The sequence below is a fragment of the Adiantum capillus-veneris genome, chromosome 25 (genome assembly GCF_014529385.1).
Source record: "Adiantum capillus-veneris isolate H3 chromosome 25, ASM1452938v2, whole genome shotgun sequence".
NCBI classification, from domain to species: Eukaryota; Viridiplantae; Streptophyta; class Polypodiopsida; order Polypodiales; family Pteridaceae; genus Adiantum; species Adiantum capillus-veneris.
This window is the reverse complement of record NC_140955.1, coordinates 36,928,395-36,952,470: the sequence shown is the minus strand read 5'-3', so window position 1 is coordinate 36,952,470 and position 24,076 is coordinate 36,928,395. Positions and strand designations below refer to the sequence as shown.

Here is a 24,076-nt window from a genome sequence, read left to right as displayed (position 1 = left end):
GGTCATGTTGCTTCTGCGTAGGGTTTCTATTCCATTGTTGTAGCCATTTCAGTGGTTATGGTTTGTGTTTTGGTTCCCTTTGTCACAAGAGATGGTCACCGGTTCAGACCTTCAGTTGTGTTTAAAAAAGTTTATTCATAGCTAGATTATCAATTTTAAGGACATTGCAGTATTTTGGCATCAACAAGGGCGACTAAACAGAACCCGAAGGCATTTTGAACCATTGCTAGAAGACGTCCAATATTAGTATTGTGATCATGCCGGAGTCTTCTCTGAAGTGGCAATGACATTCTAGCCTCTAGTGCAACCTACAGGCATTGCACACTGAATCTAACTCAGGCTTGGTCATATTGTACTGCAAGGAATTTACTATGCTTATGTAGTGTCTTTATCATGCTTCTGCAGTAGAAACTGTGTAAAGGAGATGAAAGTAGCTAAAGAAAGTGAAGTAGAGCAGCAGCAGAAATGGTCAAGTATGGTTGAGGAGCGTCTAGAATTGTTAAAACAAGGGTAAGGTTTGTCTCAAACGTCTTGTGCAGGAGTGTACATGCAAGTTTATTTCCACGTGATGTAACTCTAATTGATTCCTTTGTCCTTAAACACCTACACAGGGTAGACGAAAACAACAATAGCACGAAGCAACTTGGTGATAGTATATCAGAGTTGCAAAGTTTAAATAGTAAACTGCAGACTCTAGATACTCAAGTGCAGTCTCTCACACCCCGATTGGATGCATTAGAAGAAGGAAGTAAAAATTTTGATCGCTTGGATGCACTAGAAGAAGCAGTCAAGAGTACTGATGCAGTCCAGTCTTCACAGTTGGTCTCCCTTGAGACCTTGAACCAGAAAGTAGAAGAACTCCTTTTGGACTTTGAGGAACAAAATGAAAAGCTCCATACTCTAGAAGAGCAAGTAATTTGTCACCATAAAAGTCTCTGTTACTGGCATGGAAAATTGCTAGTTTAATTAAGCAATTTATACGAAACAAGAAACTTATTTCTAACATCATGAAAGGATCAAAACTTTGTCAAAGACATATCATGAGCTGGGGTGGGATTTTAGGTGCGAAAAGTTTGTTGTGGGTGTTGTCATTGTGCTGCTAAAATTGGATTTTGAGTTGAAGATTCTTTTCTTTGCTGCCAAGCCTTGTCCTTAGTTTTGAAAGTTTTCCATGTTATTTGTGTTTGTTCAGACGGAGCAGCTCAAGCTAAAACTAGAACAGACAACAAATGCACATGCTTCTGATTTGGATGCTGTTCAACAATACTGCAGAGTAAGTGGCACATTAGACCACCTATGCCTCTGCAAAATTTTGTTAGTTTGTTTAAAAGAGCAATCTTGAAGCCTCTCTTTGGGCCCCACCCACTGATGTGAAAAAGGAATGGAAGCTCAAATTTAGTTGGACTGTCTTCAGACAGGGTGTTTGGGCTGGAATGTACTTCTTGTGACAGATGCTGAAGGGCAATAAGATTCAAGTGAGTGGGCGAGGTTTCTGAATGCTGGGAATAAAGTGAGGCAGTGAAGTCCTCATGTTGATAGAATGGGGTTCGTAGTTGTTTACAGACCATATTCTATAAGTACTATGGGGCCTTTCATGTGTAGAGGAAGCATTCTAACAAAAGATGTTTCTTGAGTTAGCTTGTCCTAGATGGAGCTCCGATTGGTCCTTTATATGTTGAGCTTAGGCATCCTTGGGAGGTCATTACTTGCTGCAAAAGCACATGGTGATAGTCTTCAAGAGGAATTCAAGTGTAGCACTATGAATGTTGGGTTGGATTGCTAGCCTCTTTCATGCTTTTCCTTTTTCTCCTTTAGTGCTTTCATATTAGAAATATTATTTGCCCTTGCTGCTCAAGTTGGTGCCTTTTTTTGTCATTTGCAGAACCTTCGCTCAGATTTTGAAATGAAGTTTATTGTGGATGTTGGTAAACATCCAACAGCAGAGGAAGAAGAACTCTCTGAAGCATCAAGAGCAAAAATTGAAGCAGCGGTTGCTGAACTTCAGAATCGCATACAAAAGAAGGCAGATGTGGATGATCTGGAAAGAATTACGCAATCTACCCAGAATGTCAAGGATGTAAGTGCCTTTTTCGAATGTGAAAAAAATGCTTGATTTGAGATTTATTGCGAAGATCACATGACATTGTAGGCGTGTGGAAAAATAAATTCAGATGTGATTGACTGCTCTGACTCATAAAAGATGCTTGATTTGAGATTTATTATTTTGCATGAAACTGTAGGCTTGCGAAAAAATGGAGTCAAATATGATTGAACTTCAGTTACATCTGAAGAGATTATCCGCTGGTTCCAGAAGAGCTTCAAGGGTGTCCTTGACTGGTTCACTTGTACCTCCTTCACTCCTAACTCCTGAGAGCCAGGTTTGCTACATTCGCCATGAAGTCCTTCTCAATGAACAACAAAATAAGAGGGCTTTACAAAGATCTGCGACATTGTTTCTACTCAGCACAAAAGAAATTTTCGATTCCAAATGTGTGGAGACTTTTCCAAGCATACTTTTGAGATTGAGAATTAGTCTGCAGAACATTGACCTGGATGCATTAACACATTGTTGCAAATTTTGCTCACAGATCTAGAACTTGAACTTGTAGTTTGTTTTCTTCCGAATTGGCAGCAAGTTCTTTAAGCAGGTTTGTGTTATGCGACAACAACGTTTTGAAGCATGTGGCTTATGTGCAAGTGTGAATCTCCACCAAGAAACTGATAGGTTTCGGTAGTTATCAACTCAAAGTTTCCTCCATATTTTCTAGCGCCCGGATTGTGTCTCCAATCTATGCAAGGGATGGTTGCTGCTTTTGCGCTAAAGCAACTAGCCCTTGTTTGGCCCTAGGATTGTCATTTGCTCCTCTAGTGATAATGCAACAGCCAATTCGTGTTTTCTCACTAGTCAGTTTTGGCAGTTCTTTGCAGCTTTTGACCTGTGATAATACGGAGGTAGGGGAAATTTACATTATTGGGTGCTCAATAGCTCGTTGCTGAATGGCAGATATTATCACTTTATTTCTGAAATTGGCTCTTCCAAATCAGGAAGCCCGAGTTGGAAAGGACTGTATTTGTTATTAAACTCACTATCCTCATGAAGAAGGTCTATAGAGGCGCCCTTCAACCAGGAGGATTAACCTGAGTGTAAAGCTCTTTTCTTCTTTTAACAAAACCTTATGCCACATCTATTGTGTGATCAACATGTCGAGGAATACAATCTGAACGATAACCACACCATTCCTTTAGTCTTCTCAGAAGTGAGCTTTTGGGGTTGAGCAGGACTGGCGTGTTTCTTGCTCATTTTAGTCTGGGTATGCAAGGCTGCTGATCAAGTAGACAAGCACTTTCAGTTTCAAAATGCAGTCATTCAAACTGGACCTCCTTTTATCAATGTTAACCTCATTAATCCTGTATTCAAATTTGACATTTTAACAAATGTTCTACTCATTAATCCTGTCTTATTTTTTCAGATGCAGCTTCAGATGCTTATGCCACAAACAAAGCTTAATTCTTTGGAAGACCTCAGCCCCCAATTGCTGGACGAGCTCACTAAAGATCTGAAGGATGCCATTGAAAAGCACAACAAGGAGCTTGAAAAGGTAACTGTCATGTTTTCTTTAAATGCTCTCAGAGATCAAGTTCTTTTCTTCCTGCTTATCATGTTCGAATGTTGAAGGTTCGCCTGAGCTGATTTTGTAAGGATTATTCAACATGGCAGCTTTTTTGGGTCTTATTTTGTGTCTTACCTGCTTATTTTTTGATTCTTATTAACTGTGGCATCCTATTCATGTCCCCGCTGATTAATTCTCAAAATTTTAGTTTGTGGTATTTTGTATGCATTGCATTTATATAGTCGAGATCTGAGACAATTATTGTTGCATAGGTTCAAAAAGACTTTGGACTTTTTGGTAGGAGTATTCTTAAATTATCTGGTCATCAAGAAGAACGGTCAAAGCCAGGAGCAACGGATCCTGCAGACAAGTTAGTGAAGATTTTTGAAGGTTTTGGAGATGGTTCTCCATTGTTAACACCCTCATCCGATGATAAGCCTGTAAATGAAGCCACTTCTACAAGCAATCTAGACAAAAAGCAGAGGAGGGAGGGAGAGAGCACATCAGCTCCCAACGATGTAGCTGAAGATGGTCCTGATCAGGCTTCTATTAAGAAGGATGTGCTTGTTGGAACAGTGGACTTGATGGACGATGATGCAGTTGTACAGGCAATTGATGTAAGTTCAGCTCCTCCTTACCCTAAGTGCCAATGTGGGACTTCGCCTTGGTCACAACAGGTCCATGCTTGATGCCAGTCTTTGTGTTGGTCTTGCATATTCCAATGCCTGTGTCTGTTCGTATCTTGCATAGTTTGCATCTCTTGAAATTTACTGAGAATATAGATGTATGTGTGCTTGAACCGATGAGAGATTAAATAAATGTTTATTTGCGTTTGCAAAAGGCCTAAAAGACCTATAATACAAAAGACTAAAGTAAAAAATGCTAAAAATGTAAATGAACAAATGAATAAATAGTGCCAGCCGGTAGAATACCTCCCAAAGCTTGATCTCTAGAGTAGACTGTTCCTGCAAATCCCATGTCTCAGGCTTTTGCATCATGGCATCCATCTCCTCTCTTGTAAAGAACCTCGTAGGAGTTTATCTACGTCCTTAAGACTTGCCTGGATGTGGCGATGAGGGACGAGGGTTGTGCCGAGATCTACCAATCTTTGTAGCTCTTTCTTGGAGAGTCCCATGTGGTCCTGCTGAGGATTACTGCTCTGGAAGTAATTTGTCACCTTCTTTTGAATAGGTCCTCCGTGAGGGTGTGTTGAACTCTGTAATAAAGCATGTTTGTGTCTCTGTAACTCTAGCTAGAAAAGTTGGAAGGACCTTTGATAAGTGTAATTTATCACCCTAGACAAAGGCCCAAAGCTCTCTCTGAAGAGAGAACGAAATTTTATGGCATAAGCCATCAAGTTGCCTGGAAAGACAGAAAACTAGGTTGTGAATGGATTCTTGCAATGGGGCATCCTCTCATATGTCTTACACTCCTCACAACAGGGAGAATCGGACTTTCTCTTCATTATTTCACATTGGTGATAATTCTACTTTCTACTTTGCATGCTGTCTTGAAGGTTGTACTACATGTGCCGCGGTTTTCAACTGACCTCTTCTTTATCCCTGAAGCAACTTCTAAAGGTCTTGGAGTCTACTTTGATGATGAATTAATTGAAGTGATTGATAGATTGAATCTCTCTATTGTGGTTCATGGTTGTCAAGAAGGCGGCTTGTATCATATATAGTCTTTCTCTTCTAGTTTCTAGTTGCAGGAGGCACATTTGCAACTTGTTCACCTTTTCTGAAGCACTTATCTCATAGATGATGAGAGCATTCTTTGGCACTCTCCCTTTGGTCATGTTCCCATTGCTACCTTGTAGTATCTTGTTTCCACGAATATGGCTATTGGCTTACCCAAGTTTCACAAGCCTCATCATGCTTGCTCTTCATGTGTGAAAGGCAAACAAAACAGGGACTCATTTCCAAAGGAGGCCACTTTTCATGCCTCTTGTATTTTGGAGTTGTGGCTCATATTGATCTTGTAAGTCATGTGGAGGTCGTTTCACTTGGTGGATCAAAGTAATATTTGATACTTGTGGATGATCCTTTTAAAAGTATTCGGGGATTTTTTTTGGCTAAGAAGTGTGAGCTCTCTCTAACTTTCAAAGTTGGATAAGTTGATTCAACTCTAAAGTCTCTACCTTGAGAACTGACAATAGAGGTGAATTTATACCATTCAATTCCTTTTGTCTTTTAAGGGCATTCAAAGGCAAACCTCTCTCCCTTACACCCCTCAATAGAATGGTGTTATGGAGAGGAAGAACATGACAGTGACGGATATGACCTTGCATGATGTCTCTCTCCCTCCTTCAGTTTGGGCGAACTCTGGCTATGTTCGTTTATCTTCTCAACTCCTCTCACAAAAACGGTGGACGGCATCACTTTATTCCCTTCTTCTCCGAGCTTCTAGCTTTGGCAAATGAAATCAACGATTTGAATCTGTCATGGCTCTGAATTCGACCCCATCCTGACCCGGAAAATAGTGGCATAATTAGCATGGCCCCGCCTTTTCGGGTGTGATGTGTTGTCCGCTACGTTTTCGATCTCTCTGAAGGAGTTGCTGCATTTTGCATGGAGGGCATTTTGCTGAGAAATAAGATCATCAAAGCATTCAAAGCACATGTCATAATAGGATCCAGGGATATTTGAACCTAAAGTTTATGCAGGGGTATTTGAACCTCAAGTGAGGGTTCATCATTGTGCACTCGCGTGCACACTCACATTTTGCAGAAAAGATAGCCTTTTATTTTGTGAGTTCACTCACCGATAATCGATGATTCTGGTTTGAGTAGAATGTGGTGAGCACTTTCTTTTTTAAGGGGCACTTCCTCTATAGGGACTTTATGTTATCCGAACTCATTCATGACCTTTTTCTCGTTTTGTTGATTTGTTTGAAATGACTATATTGACACATGGAGTGAACCTGGATTTCTGAAGGGAAACTTTCATGGGTTGGCTACTCTCTGTTTGATTCTTGGTACTTCATAGTCATTCAAAAATGTATTTTTGACCTTTCATCTCATTGTATTTCACTAGCATTTGTATATTCCTTGCACTCCTTTGCTTCAGCTATGATTTTCAAACATTAGCGTTTACAATAATAAACAACTTTAATCTCTATGATTTTCATCCAAAATTTTGTTTGGCCCACAAATGTGTACATATGTTTACTATATTCAGACTGAATGCTGCAAAATATGCAGGAAGCTTTGAAAGCAAACAAGTTTGAGCCCAAGGAGAATTCCAAAACTATAGCTAGGTTATGCCAAGAGCTTGAAAAGCTTACATTAAGGCTTCAAGAACTTGACACAGTTATGCCAACTGTAAAGGATGCTTTGGCACTGAAAGCTGAGAAGCGGGATTTGCAGGTATGGTTAGTATGTATTATCTTCTCTAAACCAAAAATGTAGCAGCTGTTTTACTTGAATCCTTTAAGATTTTAAATTAGTAGGGCAAGAGCATTGTACACAAGTCCTCTTTCAAAGAATTGTTGAGGGTTTTGACCTCTTAATTTGAAGTATTAACAGTTTGATACCCAATTTGACTTCTTGCAGAAGTTGGCACGTTTTGTTAAAGAACAGCTTGAACGGCCAGAGAATGCAATATTCACTGGCAAACCTTTGTATGGATTCAAATGCATGTAAGTTGTGTTATTCAAGTCTTGACTAGAGGGTTTCCATGTGTTATTCGTTAATCTCAACTTTCTGGCGTTGTTTTTCCACTCTCTGTTAACATCACAGGTCTTGTGATCACTCAATAGAAATGTTGAGTCGTGTGACTGGTGATCATAAGCCAACCAACAGGATGCCTCCACAGATTCTTCCCATGCTTTCAGCAGAGCGAATCTTTTCTCTGGTGAGTGGTCTCAAAAATCTTGATAATTACTGTCCATGGAATTTTGTATAGCAGATTGTTCTTTTTTACTTGACTGCTTTTTTGCCTGCACTTGCTCCCCTCGGGCAAAGGCTACACTTTACAAACTAAAATCCCTAATCAAGCATTTGTCACATGCACACTGGCTCTGGGTCCCATGTGGACATGTAGCCACCAGGGTATCTTAGTTTGGCACTATTGTGACCCTATTCACAAGGCCTAAACATGCCCATGCCAAGATGCTTCCGTTAGATTAGACATTATCCCTACATGACTCTCTTTGTGCAAATGATTGTACAAGGTGTGGTTGGGTGTTTGTTACATTTTGTGGCATATGGCTGCGTCCGTCAACATGTAGCCACGGATAAGTTGCATCATGGAGCATGGGATGTGCACCACTAAACTCCGTTTGTTTTTGCAGGCGCCTTGTGTGATGGCTTAAACTTATGATGACTTTGCATGCTGTATGGCAAATTAAGGTGGCTGCCTCATAACATGACATTTCTAAGTGACAATTGGCTTTGCAGTCTGAGTTATGGATGGAGTAGCCTGAGGTGTCCATATTTCAGCAAGTTTAGCAGCTTGTGGGACCTTCTGAGGTCCACTCACGAGAGGTGTTCCAACTGACAGCAGGAGGCACTGGAGTCTTCCTCGCAGGAGGGAGGTTTTGATTACTCTATTGGTTCTGCCTCTACTTAGATGTTCCATTGTCCATGTAGCTTCGGATTCTTATGCTTCAGGCCCGTGGAGAGCTCAAGCAGATGTTGCAAGGCATAGGCCCTTCTGGATTGATGTTTTCTTTATGCAGTATTTGGCAAGACTGGGCTGTATCGTCCTCAGGTCAGAGGTGTCGGTGCACTACAGATTTTGGACTTACACAGCCATCCCTAGACCAAGATTTCCGTTTTTCTGATCAACTGATGTTCCTACTTTGATGGAAACATAAAGCTGTATAGACTGGGTTTTTCCTCTGTTTGATTGAGTGGTGATGCATTAGAGAGGCTAGAGATTGCTTTGTCATGTTACCTTCCCTTGGTTTTTTGTCACGTGCACATCTAACCCTATGTGCATGTGGACAAGCTACTTCATGTTAAGGGTTCAGTTAGCTTAGGAAGTGTTCTGGCACCTTTGTGAGTCTGTTCGTAGACCATGCATGTCCAGACAGTAGTTGCATTTCCTCTGGTTGCACACAACATGATCATCAGATTACAGCCAGTAGCCATCAAGAGCTTTTTACAGTGCATTGAACCCATTTTCCCTATTTTAGCCATTTTTCACTTATTATTAATAAGTGACTTTGTTGGGAAAATGGGTAAGGCAATTTGGCTAAGGAAATATATAAGAAAGCTAGCGCTAGCACTTTCTGGCAGAAGAGGCAGCAGGTACCAAGTGTCCGGCAGTGCACCTTCTTAGCAAGACCCCCGGCAGAACAACCTAGCGTTTTTAGCCATCAAGAACAGCCTAGCATTTTCAGCGTTTGCAGATCAGCCCTAGCATTTTTGCAAGTTGCAGATCAGCCTGGCGACAGCAGATTCCATAGCGTTTTTGCAGCAGATGCCAAATCAGTCCTGGCGTTTTTGGAACAACAAATTGTTTTGCAATTTCTCGGCGACAAGTCCCAATTGTGCATCAGTGTTTTCAGTTTTCAGCAGTCCGATTCTGCACCGCAGCCCCCAAACCTTGCAGATCTCACCTTCCCGCAGCAGATTCTCGCCGCATGGTAAGATCACACATCGTTTGCAGATTCAGCCCGCTATTCGCAGATTTCAGCATCTGCGTTTTCAGTGCATCGTCGTCATCGCCGTCGTCACCGACATAGTGTCACGAGGACGTGGCAGCTGTTAACTATGTCACGAGGACGTGGCAACTGCTAACCTTAGTTGTTGGTTTCTTTCCAATGATTTTTGTTTTATTTTTGAGACCCTCTTTTTGAAGTTGCAAATGGTCGGACATTGTATGGCCAATGTGAATGGTAGTTTCACCCGCAGACGGGAAGTTGGTCGGCACTGGAATTAGTATACTAAGAGGATGTATAGGCTCAATGCAAGATCATGTAGGTCCCCCCATCGCACTTAGCAAGTTGGTGGATACTAGGAAGTGAACTCAATAAAGGCATAAAGTCAAGGTGGGATCACCAACAGAAAGTATGCGATAGTTGGGCCACATTGCATTTTTGGATGTGGTCCCAATGAGGATAGATGGTCAGATGATCAGTGGGAGCCCAATGGAAGCATCTCCTAAAAATTAGGGAATTGCTATTTTGGGCCGTGAAATGTGTTTGCGTCATTATCTTCGGAATGACAAGGGGAACATTTTACAACTCTGCCGTGAAGTCAATTGGACAACCGATCGGGAGATTTTTAGGCGGACCCCGAAACGGGAAAATGTGTGTAATCAAGTGGAGCATTTTAGTGTACTTTCCTCTTGCAAGAGAAGGTAGCGCTGAATATTAAGCTGGGAGGCCTCATTTTGAAGAGCTGTCACAGGTTAAGAGCTATGGAGTGCTTTCCTTCCACTCTTATGTACAGTGTGGTGCTAGGAGTGATCCCCTGCACACTACACACTGCTCTCTCTCCCCCTACGTGCAGTTATGTGATGCCCCACAAGAGGGCTTTTCATTTGATTGATGTACAACTGTGTGGTTTCATGATTTTGTGATGAGGCAAGAGCCTCCTTGAGCAGGAACAAGGGTAGCTAATTGCTACTCCAAAGGAGGCACCGGTGAGGGTCATAACCTCACCGTACAGGTGCGTTTTCAGTGCTGTGTATGCGCTGTAAATTGATTGTTTTTCAGCCGCGCGAGAACCATTGGGAACAGTGCCCCACTGGTAGAGGCCAGTTCGGGGACTGTTTAGGACTGAAAACATGGCAAAAACCAGTAAATACAGCGTGCTGAATTTAGTAATTTTGGGCAGGAATCAAAGGGTTTATGCCATTTTTTGGGGCTGTTATGCTATCGAAATTTGGCCAAAACAGGTGGTATCTAGCTGGATACAGGTAAAGGATTCCCAGGAAGGTACTTCACCACGAAGGAGAAGCGGGAAGGCCTCGGCCTACGCTTTGGAATTCCGGGAAAGGGATTCGGAAATTGTTTGCGGAGCTTCGACTTCGAGTACAAACGGAAAAGGATTGAGAGCTTGTCTCTCGGATTTCCCTCACGGGAAGGATCGACCATCTAGTCTGAGAAAAGAACGAGGGGTTTTTCTTCGGTTCTTGTGCTTGTAAAAAGATTTCTCTAATAAAGATTCTCTTTAATGGGGGGGACCAACCCATCTTCTGGTCCCAAATACTATGTCGAACTTCTCCCTCAACTCTGTTTAGTTTAACGATTATCTATTTTCAGGTTGTTGATTATTCGTTTGCGCTTCCGTTCGTGACAGCGGTATCAGAGCTCGGATTCTTCTCTTTCTCTGCAAAGGAGGACGATTCCGGGAAGGAACGGAAAGAACCGTGACGAGCCACGGAAGAATCGCTGAAAACGAACTTCAGCAAGTGCGAGCTCAACTCACGGAATCGCAACAACTTATTTCGTTGTCGGTTGTCCAAAAGGTTTTGGACAAGATCAAGAAGCCAGAAGGAACAAACGCCGGTGGGCGTCAGGAAAATCCTGCCAATGGAAGCAACCCGGAGGAGGATGGTGCGAGGTGTCGAAAGGCACAAGGGATCTCCGGATAAGGACAAACGGCCTTCCAAGAGTAAGGGCCAAGAAAAAGAACTTTCTCTGCTTAACGAAAGCAAGGATGTCTCTATCTCTGCTCCATCATACTCTCTTGACTATACTACTACATCTACTTCTCATACAATATGTAAATCTTCTCCCAAGAAGAAAACTCCTACTACTTCCCTACATAATACTAAAGAGAAGCCCTAGTTCAAGAGGGATAACCGCAAACGTCACCGCAAGATGGGGATTTTCAAATCCGGTGACAAGGATGTGAAGTTTGGCAACTATAGATGACGGAGAGATATCTCCAAGGCACTGTCTTTCATCAGGCAGTTTGAAGTTGCATTTGCCAACGAGAACTTCATAAAAAAATCCAAGTTGCGTCATGTTGGGATGCATCTCAAGGAGACAGCAAGCAATTGGTGGTCAACCAAAATTCTAGAAGGTACACAAGCAAGAACGCGGGTGTAATAGACTTGGACACTCCAAGTCAAGAATCAATCGCGATAGCACCAAATAACCACTTCAAAACAATTCACAGATCACAATAGATTTGCACTGGTCCGGCGGAGTTCCGTGCCTAGAGATATTGGCCCCAAAGACTGGCGCCCCTCTCGGTATTTCTTTATGTCTGAATCAATCATCAAAGTACAAGAGAGCGGTTAGGGTTTTGCTCTCAGACTCTGCATCCAGATGCTCTGAGAAGTGAGCCCTAAGCCACTAATTTAAAGGTTACAAGGGATGCCCAAAAGCAGAGCCCCAAAAGCTTTAGAACAAAAGCAATCTCTCTCTCTCTCTCTCTCTCTCTCTCTCTCTCTCTCTCTTTGGCCTTTTGAAGACGTTAATATAACATTTCATTTCATTTCATTTCTCTCTCTCTCTCTCTCTCTCTCTCTCTCTCTCTCTCTCTCTCTCTCCAATTCCTTGCGTTACCAAGAGGAGAAAAAGCAAGAGATTAGCGTCGCTAGCTGGGCTTTTCCACTTCCGAAAAATCCCGAAAAATCCGTACACTACTGCCACGTGGCATGAGCGCCTGCTTTTAGGGTTTCTTGCCACTTAGGGTTTCAGCCAGTAGTTAGGGTTAGGGTTAGGGTTTCTAGAAATTAGGATTTCTGCAAAATTAGGGTTTTTGGCAGAAATTAGGGTTTGCAGGAATTTTAGGGTTTCTGGCAGAAATTAGGGTTTCTGTTGTTGGTAGCCATGTCATCACTTTGTGACATACCCCCCTCTTGAAAGCATTGTAATCGACCGCGATTACGCCTGCAAAACCGACAGAAGCCATAAACCGTCTTATCAGACACTGACTGTTAGTACCTACGTTCTAGGAACACACATCTAGCACATGTACCAAATCGACAGTCACATCACAGGACATCACATGACATTCAACATTAATTCGGATCTTAGACCATGATTTATCGGCAATGTAGCTAGCAATCACATCTAGGTCCAATCGGGACCTCATCGATGTTCGATTGACTAACCCCTATTGCAACCATGTCTATTCGAGATCAATCAGACCAAAATGCTGTAGTCATTTCCTCTATCAGTTCCTGCACTCAAAAGAAGTCAAGAACAAATCAATATCATTATTAGGAATTCCATTCGTCAGCTCTCAGTATCCCTGAAGCTCAAAGAGACATCAATGACTTTAGTATCAAAATCAAGGCATCTGTTGACAAAGGAGCGGAGTGACTCCCCTCTTGTGGATCCCACTACACCAGATCTGCGGCCAAGCTGAATTCTGGGTTCCGTTTGGAATAGACAATGCTAAACCAAAAGCATCGAGGTAAAGTTTCACAATCTGAGGAGTATCTGCTAGGTCCTTCTCCTCCATCCACTTCGCATCCAATGCAGGATAGTTCTTGAACTTAACCAAGAACCGCCTTCAGACTTTACCTTTCTTGGTATCCTTATGTGAAAAAATCTGTTTAGGAACAAGGGTCTCCTCGTTTTCTTCTACTTCGGGTTGCTCATCAGGCTCCCCATCATTAGACACATCACCCTTAAAAGGTTTCAAGAGACTCACATGGAATGTGTTGTGAATCCTCCCAAGTATCTGGCAGTTTCAATCGGAAGGAGACATCATTTATCTTTTGAGTGATTTGGAAAGGTCCGTAGTATCACATACTAAGCTTTGGAAAAAGCCTCTCCTTTCCCTTTTTCTTTCTTAGGCGTGCCTTCTCAAAACGTAAGAGCACCCAATCATCCTCCTTCAATTTCAAGTCGTGACGATGGCGTGTCGTTCTTGAGACTTTTGCAAAGTCTCGCGAACCTTGGCAAAAGCTGTATCCAAATCTCGCGTATATTCATCGGCTTCAAAAAACCTTATCTCGTGCTTAGGAAGGGTGGAACCTTCGCAGCACCTTCAACAATCTCAAATGGCGTCTTCCCCGTCGAAGAGTGTATCGTGTTATTGTAGGCAACTTCCACCAAAGTTAAGTACTTTTCCCATTGAGTCTTCTGATCTAAGATATAAGACTTCAATAAATCTAGAACCACTGAATTTGCAATCTTAGATTGCCCATTAGTTTGCGAGTGGAACGATGACGAGAACTGCAACTGCGTGCCAATGTTCTCCCAAATTGCCTTCCAAAACAAACTCATAAATCTGGGGTCTCTGTCGGAGACAATCGTCTTAGACGTGCCATGTATCGGAAAATCATCGTGATCATTTTGTGTTCTCGGGAGATCAAAAATGAAATCCATTTCAATACTTTCGCAGAATGTCTGGGTATGGATAAAGGCTGTAACAATTCCTGTGCCTTATGCCTGTCAAACTTGACCTTCTGGCATACTAAGCAATTGCGCACAAACTCTTCCACATCCTTTTTGAGTCTCGGCCAAAAGAAGTATCTCTCTACCCCCTTCCATGGTGGTAGCAATGCCACGGTGACCCGTAAAAGGTGGACAGTGGCATTCAGTCATAACCTTTTCCCTCAACGGCTGTGTAACGCACAACATAGTCTTTCTCATCAAGTAGCCTTCCCGAATGGAGTATCCTGCTCTACTGTCTCCCCATCCCGTATCCGTGTGAAAATATATCTACAAAATCTGTATTTGTGACATACTGATCGACCATATCCTCGAAGCTCCTATGATGTATCGCGGAAATAGCCAGAACCAACGGCTTCCGAGACAAAGCATCTGCCACCACATTCTTTTGTCCGTGCACATGGACAATCTGGAAGTGAAACTGTGACAAGATGTTCGCCCACCGCATCTGCTTTTCCGAAAACTACTTCTGTGACAAGAAGTAGTGCAAACTTTGATGGTTTGTAAAGACAATAAAATCCGCTCCGAGTGGATAATGCCACCACTGAGTAAGAGCATGGATAACCGCCAAAAGCTCTTTCTCATAAATTTGTGCTATCATCTCTGGCCTAGAGAACAATCGGCTCTCGTAAGCAATGACATGGCCTTCTTGCATCAAGACCGCACCGAGACTACGACCACAAGCATCACAAAATACTTCAAATGACTTCTGCAAGTCCGACAAAGTCAAATCTTGTCCTGTAGTCAATTTCTCTTTCAATGTCTGAAAGGCAGTCACCTCTGTGGATCCCCACGAGAAAGGGACTCCTTTCTGTGTCAAGTTATGCAAAGGGGAAGCAACCTCTGCAAACTTTCGAATGAACCGTCTGTAGTACAAACACAGTCCCAAGAAGCTTCCAACTTCATGGACTTTCTTCGAATTGGGCCAATCACGGATAGTGTTTATCTTGGCCGGATCCATTTGCACTCCTGCAGGCTGAGACAAAGTGTCCCAAAAAGTGTATCTCTGAAGCAGATGATCTCTGTGTTCTGCCTCATTCTTGGAGAAAAACAATGATATCATCACAGTAAGTGCCAACAAATAGCCTGTACTCTTGAAAAATCCTGTCCATCATCCGGTTAAATGTCGCAGGAGCATTGGTTAAGCCAAAAGGCATCACCAAAAATTTAAATAACCCAAAAGTAGTCTGAAAGGTTGCTTTGTAGACGTCTCCCGGCGCGATTCGGATCTGATGATATCCACTCTTTAGATCAATCCTGCCAAATCACGAGGATCCCTGTAACTTGTCGAGTATATCATCGATCCTAGGAATTGGAAATCTGTTCTTGCACATTCTCCAAGATCCATTGAGAGTTCTATAATCGATGCACATTCTCCAAGATCCGTCTTTCTTCAAATCCAACAACAGTGGAGAGCAATACGGTGAAGTACTATGCGGGACAAGACCCTTTTCCAAGAGGTCTTTCACTGGGTTTATAATCTTTTTATTCTGTACTCGGCTCACACGGTAAGGTGGCCGGTTCGGTGGTGTGCTTCTAGGTATCAGATCAATGGTTTGATCTTTAGGCCCTCTAAAAAAAAAGCAATCGGCATGAGTGTAAAGAAAAAAATCTTGGCGTTCTTTTGTTCAGGTCAAAACATATTCAACCTTTATCCATCGTTCAGTTCTCTCCCAAAAGAATGAGTAAAGAAATTGAAGTTTATCAAGTACATTTCTCTGAGCCCTTCATTTGTCAAAGTTGCTTTCTCGGCCCGGTAGTCAACCACGGCGTAGTTCTGGTGGTACCAAGGGATTTCGAGTAGAACGTCACTCGCGTGCCCTGAACACCCCTGTCATTGCAAACAAAGTTTGCCAATGCTCGGTGTAATGGCAACATCCCATCCGGGTGCTAGTCGAACTACCTCCGCCTGTGGCGTCAGTCTGTCGGGCGTAATTCCAAATCGAGCCACCAATCCAAGTGAAAAGAAGTTGGCCTTGGCTCCTTCAAAAGAGCTTTCTGATCCTTCGCTTTGCCCCAAAAAGCGGCAAAGTTTGTACTTTCATTCATTTGATTCGGTGCATGTCCCACGCCATGTGTTACCAGTTTTGCTTTTCTATCTTCCTTTTCTGCCACGTTCCTCAGCTGCTCTCGAACTCTCAGGCCTGTCGTCGTCCTTATCATTCTGTTCTTTCGGTGCCTGTTTAGGGCACTTCGCGGAGATATGTCCATGTTCCTTGCATCCAAAGCACTTCCCCTCTTTGATGAAGCGAGCTCTCTTCTCAGGAGTAAGCTTGGGTCGTGCATCCTTTTTCTCTGGGTTGCCCTTTTTCTTTCTACTTTCATTCCCAGAAGTCTGTTCGGCTCGTTGTGTCATGGCCTCATCTGTGGGGTAGGTCATACTGCCAGAGTGAATGACAAAACCGCGCTTCGCATGACTCATCAACTCTTGAATAGAAGCTGACTTCTGCTCCAAGGAGTGATCTCGGATCTCTGTAGGTAGACCCAAGGTGAACCGCTCAATCTGTTCTCTGAACGAGATCTTCTTGAATGAAGAGGCGGGTAGAAAAGAGCTCTAGAATCTCTCACAGTAAAAGCATTGATTGTATCTTTCTTGGTCATCCGGAGATGGTTCCAATATCTTGTTCATACTCTTGCGTCAACCAAGAAGAAATAAAAAGCTTCTTAAATTTCAGCCATTTAACTGGCGCAGTCTTGTTTAAAAGAAGCGTGGACCACCAAGTGCGAGCATTCCCCTTAAAGTAAGAGGCAGCTCTCCGAATCTTGGAGTGTAACAAACTGCTGACGTGTCAAAGCCTAAAGAATGGAGCCAACTTACAGATGCCGGCCGAGGGGCCTAAACCCGAAGAAGCAGTAGAAGAAGTGTCACAGAGTGAGGACGTGGTAACCCTAACTGCTGAAACCCTAATTCTGGAAACCCTAACCCTAAAACCTGCAAACCCTAATTTCTGCCAAAAACCCTAACCCTAACCCTAAGACAGCAGACAAATTCCGAAAATTGCGCTAACATGATGACGTGGCAGGCTGTACGGATTTCCGTAAATTGCACTGGCAGCTTTTGGCATTGCTTTTTGGACCAGAACCTTTTGAGTTTGAAAGTTTTTCATGTAAACTGCTTTTTGGACCAGAAGCTTTTGAGTTTGAAAGCTTTTCATGTAAACTGCTTTTCAGACCAAGGGCCTTTAAATATGAGGCTAGGGCTCATTCTTTGGCATGCTTCCTGGAGAAGGTGCAGAGTTTGGAGTACCGGCTTGTACTTTGATGATGCAATATAAAGAAATACCGAAAGGGGCGCCAAGGTTTGGGGTCAATACTCTCTGGGGTGGAATTCTGCCACTCCGTGTCGCGTGTCGTCTCTCTCTTTCAGTTCAGTTGTTATTGAAGTGCTAAAAGTCTGTTCAGTCTGTTCTTTTCTATTGGCACGTGGTGCCCGCATTTGTGACAGTGGTATCAGAGCATCATGCGTGTGCTTTTGTGAAAGCATACCTGTCCTACAAAAGAGCAGACAGAGCTTTATTCGAGGATATCTCCGCCCTCCAACCCGGACTTATCAGCCACCCCCACCCTTACTTCATCGCGCATCGGACGCGCTCTCGTCTTCACCGCAATGTCTTACAGGGCATAAGCCAATTAAGAACCCAATACTTGGAATTCATGGATTCAGCAGAATATTTGCAGTTCCTGCTCAACGAACTCCACGACATTCTTTTGCGGCATCCTCAGCAGAATCTTCCAATGCTGCAAAGTTTTCAACAATTTTTGAACTTCATGTTACCCCCTCTGCTTCCCCAGGTGGTACCTCCTCCTCCGGCACCAGAAAGTACGAGAGCTTCTAACCGGCAACGTTCTCAGCCGTCTGTTCCAATCGGGGGAGTCTTCAAGAATATGGTGCAACCATCTGACCCTGATCCAGTGCAACCGCCTTTGCCACCGCCATTGCCCCCACCTCCACCACCACCGCCACCAGGGTACAATGGTTGGAGCCCATATGGATACCCTTATTATCCATACTCCGCATATGCGCCTAACCAACCCAAAGATTTCAAGGATGGTGGCACGACAATCAAATTTTTCACTTTTTCTGGGGTGAAAGATCGCAAGAAAGCATTGCAGTTTCTACAGCAATTCGACAACATCTATGCTTTAGGGAACTATACAGAAGAATCCAAGATTTCTCGAGCAGCGGGATTTCTTAAAGTCAATGCCATGCAATGGTGGAGTTCAATCGCGACACAACCGCATGCTCCAAGGACCTGGCAAGCTTTCAAGACAGTTTTTGCACGTAGTTACATGACTTCTATGTTTGAAGTGCGGATTTTGGCAGAATGGGGCAACTTGAAAATGCTTGCCACTGAAACCATGGACGAATATAACCAAAGGTTTCTCGATGTGTATCTACTGGTGTCCTTCTTTAGATCTGTTCCCTTGGAGGCCCAATGCGAGTGATACACCATTGGACTACCATCACCATTGCAGGAATATTGTCTATCCAAGCAAGTCTCTACCATGCAAGAACTTATGGACCATGCCGCGGTCGGCTACAAACTGATGAAGGGAAAGCTAGAGTTTACCACAGAAGAATCTCCGGCCACTAACCACAACTCTCGGCAACAACGAACAAATTCTCGAGAGTTTCGTGAAAATCAACCGCAAAGGCTTCGTTTGACGCCTCAACAACGAGACACCTTACTACAAGAAGGCCGATGCTTTGGATGCTTTCAAAGAGGGCACAATCATTTCAATTGTCCCAAACGCACTGATAGACCAGAGGGGCGACGCCCGCACCATCGGTCGACAGAACCCCGGCGCCACCTCCTGCTAAGAGAGCTAGACCCGCTATTGGACTAGTTCCTGATATTGATGGCATACGCCTTGAGAGTACAAACAAATTGTGTCGAGCATATGGCAAAGTCAATGGTTTCAAAGCCCTTATTTTCTTTGACCCCGGAGCTACAGAGAACTTTATCCATCCAGAATTCTTAAAGCAGATGCACTTTGATTATGATGCAGAGGGTGGAGAAATTGAAGCTGAGCTAGCCACAGGGCAAACTCAGAAAGTAGTACCGCTCATTGGTGCTCTTCCAGTGACTATTCAAGATTATCATGGAAAAGCTGATTTCCACATCATGAAGTTGGGCAATTGTGACGTTCTATTAGGCATGCCTTGGCATGACAAGAATGATGCGACTCTCCAAGTCCGGAACCGAACCATCACCGTGATGCAGAAGGACAAGCAAGTCGTCCTCAAAGTTCGGTTGTCCGAACAAAAGCCTGAATGAACTCTCTAGTTGTTTTATAGTTAGATACTTTTGACCTTTGTTTAAGAAAGTATTGTTTGAAACTTTGTTTGAAATGGATGGTATCTGTTTTGAACCTGTTTTGGTGCCGATTTGAATTGTTTGACTCTGGTTTGATACTGGTTTCAATGATTGGTGATTTTACTCCCGGGTGGAGAAGTGGTAAATACTGTTTTGGTATTGTTTAAACCTCCGTACGACGCAGGCCGATGCCTGGGGAGCGTTTGGTTGTATGCTTGTAAAATAATTGTTGTTGTGACTCCCGGCCCGGACCTGGATGGTTATGCGGGAGGAGTATTAAGAAGTCTGAGCAGTGGTTACTCTCAGCACCTCCAAACGACGCAGGATGCGGTCTGGGGGGCGTTTGGTTGTAAAAGGCCTCTATATCTCCCGGCCCGGACCTTTCTAGGTTATGCGGGAGGAGTGATGAGGAAGTCGTTGAATATCTCCCGGCCCGGACCTTGTTAGGTTATGCGGGAGGAGTGCTCATCGGCGGCTTTATGTTTCTATGTCCTGTAACATGCATATGTGAGCATTTGTGTTGCATTGTGATGTGCCAACAGTGAATATTCCTAATTGGATGAGATTGCCTGGGTATGTAATTTTAGTACATCAAGACACCCGAGGAAGATCAGTATACGGTCTGGGTGTGATGGCTAATTTTACTACGCCAGAATATCAAGAGTTCCGATCTGGACGAAAGGAGAAGCTAACTCCTTGATCAAAACAGCCGAAAGGAGAAGCTAACTCCTTGATCAAAACAGCCGATAGGAGGAGCTAACTCCTTGATCAAAAGAGCAGAAAGGAGAAGCTAACTCCTTAATAAAAAGAGCAAATTGATTGTCCCTCGGAATGTCCCTCGGAAATTTTTGAGCTAACTTGAGTTGTTTTGCAGATATGCTGTAATCGCGATCGATTACTCTCTTTCAGGAAGGGGAGATGTAACAAACTGCTGACGTGTCAAAGCCTAAAGAATGGAGCCAACTTACAGATGCCGGCCGAGGGGCCTAAACCCTAAGAAGCAGTAGAAGAAGTGTCACAGAGTGAGGACGTGGTAACCCTAACTGCTGAAACCCTAATTCTGGAAACCCTAACCCTAAAACATGCAACCCTAATTTCTGCCAAAAACCCTAACCCTAACCCTAACCCTAAGGCAGCAGACAAATTCCGAAAATTGCGCTGACATGATGACGTGGCAGGCTGTACGGATTTCCGTAAATTGCGCTGGCAGCTTTTCGCATTGCTTTTTGGACCAGAAGCTTTAGAGTTTGAAAGTTTTTCATGTAAACTGCTTTTTGGACCAGAAGCTTTTGAGTTTGAAAGCTTTTCATGTAAACTGCTTTTCAGGCCAAGGGCCTTTAAATATGAGGCTAGGGCTCATTCTCTGGCATGCTTCCTGGAGAAGGTGCAGAGTTTGGAGTACCGGCTTGTACTTTGATGATGCAATATAAAGAAATACCGAAAGGGGCGCCAAGGTTTGGGGCCAATACTCTCTGGGGTGGAATTCCGCCACTCCGTGTCGCGTGTCGTCTCTCTCTTTCAGTTCAGTTGTTATTGAAGTGCTAAAAGTCTGTTCAGTCTGTTCTTTTCTATTGGCACGTGGTGCCCGCATTTGTGACATGGAGTGCCTTGAGTAGCGTCCTCCCGCGAAAGCGATGTAAACTGCTGTATGAAAGACAAAGCCTTCGAAGCATCTGAGTATCCTGAAAAAGTATCAAACTTGATCGAGTGGCCACCTTCCTTAAACTCTCGGACTTTCTTGCTTTTATCTTCGAGAAAGTCATAAAAGTCATACTGGTTGGCTTTGTAAAAATTCTTCTTGTTCGCATAAAAGTTTCCATCATCGGAATCTGAGCTGTCTGTAGATGAGTCCTCAGTAGAACTGTCAGTCTCTGGGCGAGATTTAGCCTTCTTTGCCTTTTTTTTGCCCTTTCCGAAGCTTTGTTTCTTGCTTCACTTTTTACCTTTTCCGTCTTCTTTGCTCGAATTTGAAGAGCTAGAAGAACTGTCAGAAGAAGAAGAAGAAGAAGAAGAAGAATAAGAAGAACTCGGTACTCCTTCAAATCGAACACGCTTCTTCTGTTTCTTTGCCTTGCCAAATGTCGATTGACGACCCAAATATCCCAGGAAGTCAGTGCCTTTCTTCTGGTTTTTGCCGTGCTTTTTGGCTTTCTTTTGCGTGTCAAAAAGCTGAGCAATCCGTGCATCAACCACCTCTTGTAATTCCTTCTCTGAATACTGTTTGTGATCAGAAGGTTTCTTGAGAGCGGGTTTCAGAAGTGGTGTAGTGGTTTTCTGCCACTGCGCATGCACTTCCTGAAAAGAAGTCTCGCTCATATATTTGCCAATTTCGGATCCTTCGCAAAACCGAGCATCATCTTTGTTGCATCACCGACCAAGTGACGACGCTTCATCTCTCTTTGCTCCGCCTGAGTAGGCCGAGGCGGGCCATACTCTCTGCCGGAATCTTCGTTGTGATCCTTGCCCGCATCTCCAGATGTAGAGGGAGTCGACTGATCCTTGTGTGAAGCCATAGGTGCCGCGGAAAAAAAATTTGGGGATCGGATTTCTCGTAGAAGAGAAATCGGCTGTGCTCTGATACCACTGTAATAACAGGCTTGGACACTCCAAGTCAAGAATCAATTGCGACAGCACCAAATAACCACTTCAAAACAATTCACAAATCACAATAGATTTGCACTGGCCCGGCAGAGTTCCGTGCCTAGAGATATTGGCCCCAAAGACTGGCGCCCCTTTCGGTATTTCTTTATGTATTAATCAATCATCAAAATACAAGAGAGCGGTTCGGGTTTCACTCTCACACTCTGCGTCTAGTTGCTTCGAGAAGTGAGCCCTAAACCGCTAATTTAAAGGTTACAAGGGATGCCCAAAAGCAGAGCCCCAAAAGCTTGAGAACAAAAGCAATCTCTCTCTCTCTCTCTCTCTCTCAAGAGAGAGCCAATAATAAAAGCAAATCAGCTCTCTCTCTCTCTCTCTCTCTCTCTCTCTCTCTCTCTCTCTCTCTCTCTCTCTCTCTCCAATTCCTTGCGTAGCCAAGAGGAGAAAAAGCAAGAGATTAGCGTCGCTAGCTGGGCTTTTCCACTTCGGAAAAACCCGGAAAAATCCATACATTGTTGCCACGTGGCATGAGCGCCTGCTTTTAGGGTTTCCAGCCACTTAGGGTTTCAGCCAGCAGTTAGGGTTAGGGTTTCCAGAAATTAGGGTTTGCAGGAATTTTAGGGTTTCTGGCAGAAAGTAGGGTTTTTGCTGTCGGTAGCCACGTCATCACTTTGTGACAGCGGGCTCAATTAAAGCTGAATTCTATGAACAATTTCTTCCGCGTGATTTTAAGAAGGACATTAGGAAGGAATGGGACGGGCTCGCCCAGAAGGAACAAGAGAAAGTCACGGCTTATGTCGACAAATTTTGGTCGGTTCTTTTAAAACTTACGCCTTTCATGAAAATCTCCGACGAGGAAAAGATGTGAAAGTTTGAAGCAAGCCTTCAACCACCATTTCGGAAGAGCATGAAGGTGTACCCGCACGACACCCTTCAACGGATAATGGAGTCGGCAATCATTGCCGAGGATCTACATTCCACTGGAACCCCCAGACGGATGAAACATAGCACGTATTGTGCAAGGCAAAGAGCGGTTTATGATGACCAAGGCAATCAAGGCAAAAAGCGTCCTCCAGAGGACCCAGACCAGCCTAAGAAGCCGAAGGGTACAGGAAAATGGCTCAAGTATCTCACACCGAACCAAGTACAAAGTCACAGACCTTCGAAGAACAAGGAAGGTGCTTCTACTGTGGTGAGAAAGGACACATGAAGCCCGACTGCCCTGTTCGGCAGCAACGACAGGAACAAGCATCTTCGAAGCAATCGAAGAAGAAACCCGCTCCATTGAGCTTGAATTCCATTCCTGATGTGCAAGGGAGTACAAAAACCGAGAAAGGGAAGCGTCAGCTCCTTAAAGGCAAGGGATCCGTGAATAACCAACAGGTGTTGATTTTCTATGACCCTGGATCGACGGACAACTTCATCTCGCTGGAAATTGCAGGCGCTTGGATCTCACATCGGCTTAGCTTGGAACTCCTATCACTTACGAATCGGCATTCGAGGGGTTGACCACCAATACAACTCTCGTGCAAGGACAACTAAATCTTTGGATTGGCCGAAGACAAGGACCGCGAATGCTTTTTGATGGCACCCATCGAGGGATTCATCTTGGGTATGCCATGGCACTACCATATGCAACCGGTCCCTGATTATGTAGAAAAGACTCTCGCTTTTGAGCATGAGGGCAAGAACATTAAAATTATGGTTGATGCAAGGGATTGGCTATTTCCTATTGTAAGCCATATCTCCATTAAGAAGGAAATAAAGAAGTGCGTTTTGCTTACTTGATTTTTGCACGTGAAAGAGATAAAACTAATGAGGGTTTGCTCTCTAGTTTGGAAATTAAACGTTTTCAATTTCTTGAAAAGTATACAGATTGTTTCACGGATACTCTACCGAACAAGCTACCTTTGGAATGTACAGAAGATACTCTACCGGACAAGCTACCTTTGGAACGTATTGATCTCGTACCGGGTAACTCTCCCCCAAACCAACCCCCTTACTGGGTTAGTCTTGCTCAGCAAGAGGAAATTTTGAAGCAAGTCAACGAGCTTCTGGAAAAAGGTCTAGTACGAACAAGCACTTCGCCTTACTGTACTCCAGTTCTACTGGTGCAAAAGAAAGATGACACGTTTTGAATGTTCATAGATTACCAATCTATAAACAAGTTCACTATCAAGAATCTGTAGCACGGATAGTGTGTCGTGCTCTCTACAGTGGGTGCTCCTCGATGCAATG

The 24,076-nt window shown here is 43.6% G+C and overlaps 1 protein-coding gene across 2 annotated transcripts in view; it reads left to right on the top strand.

Moving 5' to 3' along the window:
* The window catches only part of LOC147424725 (uncharacterized), a 61,896-nt gene that overhangs the window by 2,274 nt on the left and 35,546 nt on the right, over nt 1–24,076 (top strand). For both annotated transcript variants that reach the window (XM_086499953.1, XM_086499952.1), the window contains exons 3-12: nt 406–510; nt 612–912; nt 1,193–1,273; nt 1,883–2,077; nt 2,241–2,378; nt 3,471–3,599; nt 3,884–4,228; nt 6,814–6,978; nt 7,165–7,250; nt 7,351–7,465. In XM_086499953.1, the coding sequence (XP_086356079.1) occupies nt 406–510; nt 612–912; nt 1,193–1,273; nt 1,883–2,077; nt 2,241–2,378; nt 3,471–3,599; nt 3,884–4,228; nt 6,814–6,978; nt 7,165–7,250; nt 7,351–7,465 (1,660 nt within the window). The remainder of the gene's footprint in view (nt 1–405; nt 511–611; nt 913–1,192; nt 1,274–1,882; nt 2,078–2,240; nt 2,379–3,470; nt 3,600–3,883; nt 4,229–6,813; nt 6,979–7,164; nt 7,251–7,350; nt 7,466–24,076) is intronic.